Source organism: Cervus elaphus, chromosome X (assembly GCF_910594005.1).
Source record: "Cervus elaphus chromosome X, mCerEla1.1, whole genome shotgun sequence".
Classification (NCBI taxonomy): domain Eukaryota; kingdom Metazoa; phylum Chordata; class Mammalia; order Artiodactyla; family Cervidae; genus Cervus; species Cervus elaphus.
Genome location: NC_057848.1, coordinates 27,938,498 through 27,949,604, shown reverse-complemented (window position 1 = coordinate 27,949,604; position 11,107 = coordinate 27,938,498). Strand labels below are relative to the sequence as shown.

Sequence of the window (11,107 nt, the reverse complement as noted above, 5' to 3'; positions counted from 1 at the left end):
CCAAAATGAGAACAAATATAACCTCAAAATGTTACAGTTCACCTATCAAATGGAAGAAAACCCCTCACCATGTCTGGGTCTTCAAAGTACCTACTCTACCCTCCATTGCCATGGGTGCTGAGCAGGAACCTATTTTGTCCCCCCGCCCCCCTACCCTGCTGGGACCACACCGTAGTGCTGACTCGGGATACCAGGCCACTGTCGCTCCCCCCACCCCCGGCCCCACCCCCAGCAGCCCCTCCCCTCCACCGTCCAGAGCAGAGACAAGACTCAACTGAAACATTCAGCAAATTTTATTGAAGCACAACACAGACTGAAACCATTGAAAACAGGGAATGACAACACAGGGAACTTCTGATGGCTGCTGGAGATCACAGTCCCGCCCCCCACCTCCTCCCAGGGTCCCTAATGAGGTGCCCTCCCTCCCCCAATGCAGTGGCCCTCCCTCTCCCCACCCTCTCCCTTCCTGAGGGCCTCGTGGTCGGTGTCTTGCCAGGACGGTGGTCGCTGGCAATGCCCGATCCCCCCAGGGCAGCCCCTCCCCCTCGGGCCCACATGCCCTATGGCAGGCACAGGACAGTCACACAGCAGGGCACGCTGCACCAAGCTGAGAACGCAGAGTCCCAAGGAAGCACGGCGTGGCCCAGCAGAGCACAGGTCCTGGGGGGCCTCCCGAAGACCCGCTGGGAAGCCCCGATGCAGATCTTCCTTCCCGAGGTCCCAGGGTGGTCGCCAGCCAAGCCTTCGTCCGTCCCCTCCTTCTCACCAGTTCCTGGGAGTGGGCTGGGGTGTCTCTGCGCCACGGTGGGGGGAACTGCTCAGAGAAGAACACATGCACATCTCCAGGAGACCAAGCAGAACTTGGTCTGAATCCACACGGGAAGCACACACTGAGCTGAGGACTGGGCCTTGGCTGGTGCTGAAGCTCAGGGAACGTGGCAGGACCCAGGGCTGGCTGACCAGGTAGGTGGGGATACCCGGCCTGGGTTCACAGGCACCTCGGGGCTCTGCAGGGGGTGGGAGGGGAGTTGATGACAGCTCAGGGATGTGTGTTGATGGGGAGGGGAGAGGGGCTGGACCAGAGAGCCGTTCCTTGAGATCTGGGTCACTAGGGGGCCTACAGGGACACATTTGGACTTCCCAGGACAGGGAGCAACCTGTCCCAGGGTATGCTGAATAGGGGTCCCCTCTTGGGGAGGTGGGGAGGCCCAGGCACCATGACATGGCCCCTAACACGGGGCCAGGAGGCTGCCTGATCTGGCCTCTCCCTGTTTCCAGGCCAGGGGCCTGGGACCTGCTGAGCCTATTGACCAGAGGAGAACCCCGGGGGGCTCATCTCCACAGCCCCTTCCTCATCTCCGGGCTCCTCTGGGACGGGCTTGAGCCCCTTCTTGGGAGGCTCCTCGGCCTCCTGGTCTCCTGCCTGGGGGAGACCCTCTGGCTCCCAGCCAGGACTTCCTGGGACCACCGGGGAAGCCCCGCCCATCCAGGCAGTGGCAGGGCCCCAAAGGGCCTCTGAAGGTGCCGCCTGACCTAGGCCCGGGAGGCCAGGAGCCCTTCCATCTTCCTGAGTGGTCTCCCCAGGGGCAGAGGCTGCCCTGGTGGCACCACGGGCTTCAGGAGCAGCCTGGGCAACCTCGGTGCTGCTGCCAACTGCCTTACTGGCCTCTTCACGCACTGGGAGGGCCTCCACGCCACCTTCCCTGGAAAGGGCAACCTGGGCAGAGGTATCTCCACTGGCTGGGGAGGGCTCACTTCCACCTGCAGCTGCACCCTCAGTGATGATCATATGGGCCAGGGCAGCGGCCAGGTCTCCGAGGACCCCATGGGCCTCCTCCTCCACCGGGAACTGCTCACCCATTGCTGGGTCGGTCTCCCAGGCCTCGGTCTCCCGGATGAGCTGCAGCATCGCCACGAAGCTGGGGGGTCTTCTCTCCATCCGCATCCTCTTCAGCTTGTTCTGCATCAGGCTGTTGGGCCGGGCCCGCATGAGCACCTGCCGGGCACGCAGCTGATCTGCGATGGCTGGGTGCATGGCCCCCTTGCCCAGGGCCGACTGCAGCAGGCCTTCCAGGCGCATCACAAAGGCAAAGAGGCTCTCCTGGGGCCGCTGGGCGCAGGTCATGAACTTCAGCCGAGCGTTCACCCGGGGATCCTTGCTCCCGAACGCCTCCACCAGCGCCATCAGGCAATCCTGGGCCGCCAGGTTGGGATCTTCTGCCAGGAGGCTGCACAGGAGATCCAGCGCCGGACCCCCCAAGCTCTCCACCAGCCTCCTCCTCCGCTCCATCTCGGTCACGTGGCGCCACAGGTACAGCATGTCGTTGGCATGATCCAGCCAGCTCTCAAAGGACTCTTCCCCTTCACCCGGCTCTTCCATCCCGGAGAAGGTTCTCAGCTCCTGGTAGCCCATATTCTCTAGCACAGGCTCCAAGGCCAGCTGCCACTGTGGGGACCGGGCCCGTGGCTCATCCATGGCTCCAGCGATGCCTGAAGCTGCAGCCTCCATGGGAACTCCTGCCTCCCCAGCCGCTCCTGCCATGCTCAGAGATCCGGCCACACCTGCAACTCCCGTATCACCTGCCGCTCCCTCCTCATCGGATGTTCCTGCTTCATCTTCAGCTCTGGCCTCACCCTCAGCTCCTGCCTCACTGGCCGCCCCAGCCTCATCTGCAGTGCCTGCCTCACCTGTAGCTCCTGCTTCACTTGCAAGTCCTGCCTCAATGCCAGCTCCTGCCTCACCTGCAGCCCCTTCTTCATCTGCAGTGCCTGCCTCACCTGGAGCTCCTGCCTCATCTATAGTCCCTTCCTCATCTGCAGTGTCTGCTTCACCTATACCACCTGCCTCATCTGCAGCCCCTTCCTCATCTGCAATGTCTGCTTCACCTATACCACCTGCCTCATCTATAGTCCCTTCCTCATCTGCAGTGTCTGCTTCACCTATACCACCTGCCTCATCTGCAGCCCCTTCCTCATCTTCAGTGCCTGCCTCACCTGTACCATCTGCCTCACTGGTAGCTTCTGCCTCACAGGCAGCTCGTCCCTCGAAGCCAGCTCCTCCCTCCCCTGTTGCTCCTGCCTCCCCTGCGGCTCCCTCCTCACAGGTGGGTCCATTCTCACTTGAGGCTCCTGCCTCACCTGTGGGTCCATTCTCACCTGCGGCTCCCTCCATACCTGCAGCTCCCTCCTCACCTGAAGCTCCCATCTCACCTGTGGCTCCCGCCATACCTGCAGCTCCCTCCTCACCTGCATCTTCTATGTCACCTACAGCTCCCTCCATACCTGCAGCTCCCTCCTCACTTGAGGTTCCCTCCTCGCTTGAGGTTCCCTCCTCACTTGAGGTGCCCTCCTCACTTGAGGTGCCCTCCTCACCTGCTGCTCCTACCTTACCTGTTCCTCCAACATCACCTGTGGCTCCCTCCTCACCTGCTGCTCTCACCTCACCTGTTCCTCCAACATCACCTGCAGCTCCCTCCTCACCTGAGACTCCCACCTCACCTGTTCCTCCAACATCACCTGTGGCTCCCTCCTCACCTGCTGCTCTCACCTCACCTGTTCCTCCAACATCACCTGTGGCTCCCTCCTCACCTGTTCCTCCAACATCACCTGCAGCTCCCTCCTCACCTGAGACTCCCACCTCACCTGTTCCTCCATCACCTGTGGCTCCCTCCTCACCTGCTGCTCTCACCTCACCTGTTCCTCCAACATCACCTGTGGCTCCCTCCTCACCTGCTGCTCCTACCTCACCTGTTCCTCCAACATCACCTGTGGCTTCCTCCTCACCTGAGACTCCCATCTCACCTATTCCTCCAACATCACCTGTGGCTCTTGCCTCACCTACCCTACCAAACACTGCTCGTCTCTGGGGCTGTGCAGGGAAATTGGGTCTATCCTGTGACTCAGCATCAGGGGCCTGGGGCAGGCAGACAACATCCCAGGGCCCCCCTTTGCCTGGTATTTGTCGAGGGATCAAGCTTCGGCTTAAATACTCGGCAAACTCAACCAAAGCGATCTTCGACCCCAGTTCCTTTCTGAAGACCTTGCCCAGCACTCGGTATCTGCCCAGGGGGCCCAGGGCAGCCTGCACGGCATCCTTGAATTCTTGGTCTTCACAGTCATCTGGGATGCCCAGGATGAGCAGAGAACGCTCCTCATTCACGCCCATCCACCTGCACCAGTCTCGCAGCAGCGCCAGTGGCATCACCATTTTTGAGGACCTGAGGGTGGGGAAAGTGATCAAAGGGGTGTGCACAGACCGTTGAAGTGTGGGAATAGGCTTGTGGGTGCAAAGGGGAGAGAATAATGTTTGGGCCACACAGCCCACCCCACTGCCCCTCACAGCAGCAGCTTGGAGCACTGCCCCAACCTGTTTTGTTTGGCTGGTTTTAGGAAACTTTTCTGATAAATTAAATGTATTTACAAAACAAACCATAAAATTCTGTAAAACAATTATCCTTCAATTGAAAAAATTTTAATTAAAAAAATTTAAATATATATTTACGAAACAAAACATTTTCTACATTTCTGGCATCAGTTTTAGGAAGTTGCCTTTTTCCCAAGGAATTTTTCAAGTTTTTTAGCATAATTTTTTCTATCATAGCCCTATATTCTCTTTTTAATGTATATCTGACCTGTAGTGTTAGCCCTCTTTCATTCCTAATATTGGTGTTTAGCAATCTTTGTATTTTTCCTTGATTTGTCTTTCTAGAGCTTTCTCAGTTTTGTTGCCCTTTTTTAAAAAAACAAACATATGGCTTGGTTTATCATGTCCGTAATTTGCTTTCTATCACCAACTTCCTCTCTTAGCCCAATTATTACTTCAGTCAACTCATTTTATGCTTCTTTTTCTCTTCTTCTTCTAGCATCTCTATAGGGGCTGTTAGGTCACTGATTTTATGTCCTTACTCTTTTCTAACATAAGCATTTAGAGCAATATATTTTCCTCCTATTGCTTCTTTAGCTGCCTCCCACTAACTTGGGTAAATTGTGTTTTTTCATTATTCAGTTTGAAATATTTTCTAAATCCCTTTGTGATTTTTTTTCAATTCATGGATTTCCCAGTATTTAAAGATATATTACCATTATTAACATCAAATAAAATTCCCCTGTAGCGACAGAACTTATCATGTAAAATTGCAATACTTTTAAATTCAGGTGTGGTGTATCCCAGTGAATGTACAAAGCACCCTAGTGAAGAATCTGCATTTTTGTGTGGAGACCAGGGCCCCGGTCCCTCCCACCACTGCAATTCCTGTGCCACTCAGACAGAGGCGACCTGGAACCTCTCCGTTCCTAATACAGTGTGCCAGAGCCCCCCCCCCACCCGCCTGGAACCCCCACAAATCCATTTGCAGCAGCAAACAGCCTCCACCAGGTCACAGCAGCTCCAGCGCCGCCAGTCTCAGCCTCACTCACCCCACGTGGCCAGGCGGCTCCTTCTCACCCCCTTCAACTCCACTCCCCCACCCCGCCACTTGGTGGTGCTCTCCTCTAGGCCCTGGAAGCAGGGCGCCCCCACATGTTTAGAGATTAGACTTCCCCTCTCACCTTCCCACACCGGGGAGTCCTCCCACAAGCGTTATCTCACACTATCTCACTGATGTAAAGACTGTCCCTCTTGCCTCCCCCAAGAAGGCAGCCAGAGCCCCCTTCCGGCCACCAACGTCCTCTCTCCCCAGCCCCGCCCCCGCCCCGCCCCCGTCACGCCCCGCCCCCGTCACGCCACACCCCACCACCCGTCCCGCCCCCACCCCACCCCCCACAGAGCTGGTACCTCCCCTAACGGTTTCCAAACCGCATCCACGAGTCCACCCCATCCACCCCTCCCCTCAGCCCCTTCCACCAACAGGGGGCAGACATTAGCCCTTCCCTCATGTTCCCCTCATGTCTCGGCATGGGGGACCCCCTCTCACGTCCTCCCCACTCCCTCAGCCAGTAGTATTCTCTTCTGGCCTCCAAAGCAGGCCTCACCCACTCAGCAGGAAGCCCTTCCTTCTGAGACCCCCACAAGTTTAACCATTAGCCACCCCCTCTGCACCCCCAAACCAGAATGCCCCCCACCAGCCACCCTGGCAGCCAGCAGTCCTCCCTCAGAACTCCTACACTGAGGAAACCCTTCCCTCAGCCCCTCTGAAGCCTGCCGCTGTCTGCGGCCTCACCCGGATTCCCAATCTAGTAGATGTTGGCCCTCCCCCCACCTCCACTCCTTGCTGGGTCAGCTAAGGGACCCCCACCCGGGACTCCTGGTAACTGCGGAGTCCAGACCCCAGCAAAGTCCCCGCCTGTCTACTTACTTTCTCCGACTCTGTAAACGACTCTCGAATCCCACTCAGAAGGGTCTGAAGAACTCGGCTCAGCAGCGCAGCCAGGAACCGTGCTGCGCACTATCCCGAGCCCTCTGTGCGAATGCCACCTGGGTTTCCTCCGTGCTCCCGGAAGCCCCAGGAAGATGAGGGAGAAAGTTCTAGGCAGCTGTTTACAAGGAAAATGATTGGATGAGAAACACACGAGAGGAGACTCTTTGCTACTGTATCAACAAGCGGTGAGCACTAAGGACTGGATGTTCCAAGGCGTGGCGCCCGGGGAAGCAAAGATGGCTTCCCTGATGGCGCAGATGGTAAAAAAAAAAATCTGCCCGCAATGTGGGAGACCTGGGTTCGATCCCTGGGCTGGGAAGATCCCCTGGAGAAGGACACGACTGAGCAACTTTCACGTCACTTCATTTACTTTCCACCAATCAAAAGGTCTCCCTGCAAGGCAGCTGAGTTGCAAAAGTAAACTTGTAGATGGAAAACCCATCGCTGGCAAATTGGTCAATTTCTCTTTATGTGTGTGCTAAGTCGCTTCAGTCGTGTCCAGCTCTTTACAACCCTATGGGCTATAGCCCGCCAGGCTCCTCTGTCCGTGGGGATTCTCCAGGCAAGAATACTGCAGTGGGCTCCCATGTCCTTCTCCAGGGAATCTTCCCGACCCAGGGATCGAACCTGCACCTCTTAGTCTCCTGCATTGGCAGGCGGGTTCTTTACCACTAGTGCTACCTGGGAAGCCTGTTATAGTTCATCTTATACTGTGACTGATAATTTCATAATGCTGTTCTGTATATTTACTGATTTTTTGTCTAGTTTTATCAACTAGCCATCTTCTCTCATGGCAGAAAGAGGACGAGGGAACTCTCTGGTGTCCCTTTTATAAAGTCACTAATCTCTTTCATTAGGGTTCCACCCTCGTGGGCAAATCATTTCCCAAAGACCCCACCTCCAAATCTCATTGCTTTGGGGGTTAGAATTTAACAGGTGAATTGGTGGAGCATTTACAAACATTCAATACATAGCACTGTCTTGTCCATCTATTTTTGTCCCTGTGCTCCCTTTTTCCTGCCTGAGGTAATTTCATAAAGGCTTTTAGCTTTCTCTCTTTTTATTTTAATTGGAGGATAATTACTTTGCAGCATTGTGATGGTTTTTGCCATGCGTAAATATGAATTGGCCATAGGTACACATGTGTCCCCTCCATTCTGAAATCTCCTCCCACCTCCCTCCCCACCCTATCTCTCCAGGCTGTCACCTTTCTCTTGAATCAGCATTAAGCTGAGTGAACTTGACACTGATGCTGATCTTGCATTCACACACCGAGACATTTCTCTTTCTCTAGTTCCTCCATCATTTTTTCACACTTCTGCCATATTATTGTTCATATCATCAGCACAGCCGACTTCACATGTTCCATGATTTTGTCATCATGCTTTAGAATCATGCCAGCGGTTGAATGAGTCATGTTATAAGAACAAGTGACGTCTACCATCTTTCACCTTGCTCCCTCTCTCAATTATTTTCACTTTTGTTTCCATCGTTATTGCTTGGCACTTCTTCTCAGTACCGGCTACATCGTCACTGCTTTTGTGATTGAGTCTGGGCATCCTGGGCTTGAAATACAGATACTGTACTCCATACAGTACTGTACAGTAAAGTGCACTAAAGTACATCCACTTGTAGAGGGTGCTCACACGTGACCATGTACACCAGACACGTGAGCTAACGTACATGATTGGACATGTGAATATACATTCACATCTTTGAAAGTTCCCCACTTGAATGCTCTTATGTAGGGGACTTACTGGATATCTTTAACTTTTCACTGCCTGATGTGGTTAACATTGTACCACTTCACATAAATGTACAAACATTTCCACAATATAATTTACAGTATTGTGATGTTTTCTGCCATGCATAAATATGAATCAGCCATAGGTGTTCCCACCATCCTGAGCCCTCATTCCAACTCTACCCCATCTTTTATGCTGTAGTTTCCATGTATGTTATATCTACGTGGATTATAAACCTTACAATATACTTGGTCTTAGAACTTTTAATAGTCATAATAAAGAAATTAAGAGCAAACAAGTATTTTTTAATGTTTAAATGTCTGTTGTTGCTGTTCAGTTGCTAAGTCGTTTCCAACTCTTGGTGACCCCATGACCTGCAGCATGCCAGGCTCCTCTGTCCTCCACTATCTGCTGGAGTTTGCTCAAATTCATGCCCATGTTTAAATGTTTACACCCATATTTAATCATTTCTGGTGTTCCTCATCTCTACCCAAAGATCAAGATTTCCCTCTACTATCATATTTCTTCATGTGGAAAGATATTCTTTAGCATTCTTTTAGTACAGATCTATTGGTGAGTTTTCTTAGCTTTCATCTGTCTCAAAAGGCACTTATTTCACCTTCATTCTTTTTTAACACTTTATTTTAAAATTTTTTTATTGAAGTATAGCTGATTTATAATGTTGTGCCAATCTCTGCTGTCCAGCAACGTGACTTAGTTGTACACATATATACATTCTTTTTTATATTCTTTTCCATTATGATCTATCACAGGATATTGAGTATAGTTCTCTGTACTCCACAGTAGGACCTTGTTTTTTTTAATTAATTTATGTATTTTAATTGGAGGCTAATTACTTTACAATATTGTGGTGGTTTTAGCCATGGGTGTACATGTGTTCCCCATCCTGAACCCCCCTCTCACCTCCCTCCCCATCCCATCCTTCTGGGTTGTCCCAGTGCACCAGCTTTGAGTGCCTTGTTTTATGCATCAAATATGGACTGTTCATCTATTTCACATATGGTGTGTGCTCAGTTGCTAAGTCATGTCCAACTCTGCGACCCCATGGACTGTCACCCACCAGGCTCAGACTTTGTCCATGGGATTTCCTAGGCAAGAAAACTGGAGTGGGTTGTCATTTCCTTTATCACATATGGTAATATCACATATGGTAATATCACATAAATGCTATATTATGTTATAATATTACATAAATTATCACATATGGTAATATACATGTTTCAATGCTCTGAAATCATCCCACCCCTGTTTTCTCCCACAGAGTCCAAGAAGAATAGAGTCTGTTCTGTATATCTGTGTCTCTTTTGCTGTCTCGAGTATAGGGTCATCATTACTGTCTTTCTAAATTCCATCAGTTCAGTTCAGTCACTCAGTCATGTCTGACTCTGTGACCCCATGGACTGCATAATTTCCATATATACTGTATTAGTGTTTTTCTTTCTGACTTACTTCACTCTGTATAATAGGCTCCAGTTTCATCCACCTCATTAGAACTGATTCAAATGCATTCTTTTTAATATCTGAGTAACATTCCATTGTGTATATGTACCACAGCTTTCTTATCTGTTCGTCTCCTGATGGACATCTAGGTTGCTTCCATGCCCCAGCTATTGTAAACAGTGCCGTGATGAACATTGGGGTACACGTGTCCCTTTCAATTCTGGTTTCCTTGGTGTGTATGCCCAGCAGTGGGATTGCTGGGTTGTATGGCAGTTCTATTTCCAGTTTGGTTTTTTGTTTTTGTAAATTAATTTATTTTAATTGGAGGCTAATTACTTTACAATATTGTGGTGGATTTTGCCATACATTCACATGAATCAGCCATGGGTGTACATGCGTCCCCCATTCTGAACTCCCCCTCCCACCTCCCTCCCCATCCCATCTCTCACGTCGTCCCAGCGCACCAGCCCTGAGCGCCCTGTCTCATGCATGAGCCTGGACTGGCAGTCTATTTCACATATGGTAATATACATGTTTCAATGCTATTCTCTCAAATCATCCCACCCTTTGCTTCTCCCACAGAGTCCAAAAGTCTGTTCTTTATATCTGTGTCTCTTGCTGTCTCGCATATAGTGATCGTTACTGTCTTTCTAAATAACATATATATGCGTTAATATACTGTGTTGGTGTTTTTCTTTCTGACTTATTCACTCTGTATAATAGGCTCCAGTTTCATCCACCTCACTAGAACTGGTTCCAATGCACTCATTTTAATAGCTGAGTATCATTTCGTTGTGTATATGTACCACAGCTTTCTTATCCATTCATCTGCCGATGGACATCTAGTTTGCTTCCATGTCCTAGCTAGTGTAAACAGTACTGCAATGAACACTGGGATACATGTGTCTCTTTCAATTCTGGTTTCCTCGGTGTGTGTATCCAGCAGTGGGATTGCTGGGTCGTATGGCAGTTCTATTTCCAGTTTTTTAGGGAATCTCCACACTGTTCTCCATAGTGGCTGTACTAGTTTGCATTCCCACCAACAGTGTAAGAGGGTTCCCTTTTCTCCTTGTTGTTTATGCACTCTAAATGTAATGGCTTGCCATCAGGTTTGGGCTCTGTCTGTCACTCCCTTAGTGTCTGGAGTTGGGAGGACACCACTCAAGGCTCTACACACCCCCCAGGCCACCTCCCACCACTGGCTTGGGCCCTCCCTCCTTCCTGAGGCTTGGCTCGCCCTGGACCGCTTTACCAGGCCCCTTCCCCGCTGGGATCCCTGGGACTCACTGCAGAGTGGCTGAATCAGGGTTTGCTGCCTTCAGGGCACTGTCTCTGCCTGCACCTGCCCCACCCTCACTCTTGCCACAATAAGGAGAGGTGGATGGAGGAGAGATGGAGCAGGATGGGCCTGGGTGGATTGCTGCTGGAGCTGCCGGGTGCATCCACAGATTTCTGTTACATGACTTTTTCTAGGCTCGGCATGTGTTTGAAATTCTTCATTAAAAAAAAAACTGGGAAACTCTTCTGGGGATGGCATCTAGAGGC

At 51.4% G+C, this 11,107-nt stretch overlaps 2 protein-coding genes across 6 annotated transcripts in view; one reads left to right on the top strand and one right to left on the bottom strand.

The window, feature by feature from the left end:
• Positions 1-275: 275 nt before the first annotated feature.
• On the bottom strand, positions 276-6,440 carry PNMA6E (PNMA family member 6E). 5 transcript variants are annotated; one of them, XM_043897615.1, is made up of 3 exons: positions 6,294-6,440; positions 3,283-4,217; positions 276-3,192 (listed from the first exon to the last, which is right to left on the bottom strand). In XM_043897615.1, exons 2-3 carry the CDS (start codon positions 4,205-4,207, stop codon positions 1,304-1,306), a joined length of 2,814 nt encoding a protein of 937 aa, XP_043753550.1. In that variant the 5' UTR covers positions 4,208-4,217; positions 6,294-6,440; the 3' UTR covers positions 276-1,303. The 5 variants fall into 5 exon arrangements, with proteins under 5 accessions (XP_043753550.1, XP_043753549.1, XP_043753552.1 ...); XM_043897614.1 differs by having other exon boundaries at positions 276-3,675; positions 3,712-4,217; XM_043897617.1 differs by having other exon boundaries at positions 276-3,372; positions 3,712-4,217; positions 6,294-6,439.
• The window catches only part of ZFP92 (ZFP92 zinc finger protein), a 22,696-nt gene continuing 18,021 nt past the window's right edge, over positions 6,433-11,107 (top strand). Inside the window, exon 1 of the mRNA XM_043897624.1 lies at positions 6,433-6,541. The gene's annotated coding sequence lies outside the window, so the exon portion shown is untranslated. The remainder of the gene's footprint in view (positions 6,542-11,107) is intronic.

What these genes read in the sequence shown, in the direction of transcription:
- PNMA6E (XM_043897613.1), bottom strand. Translation starts at nt 4,207, where the DNA reads ATGGTGATGCCACTGGCGCTGCTGCGAGACTGGTGCAGGTGGATGGGC.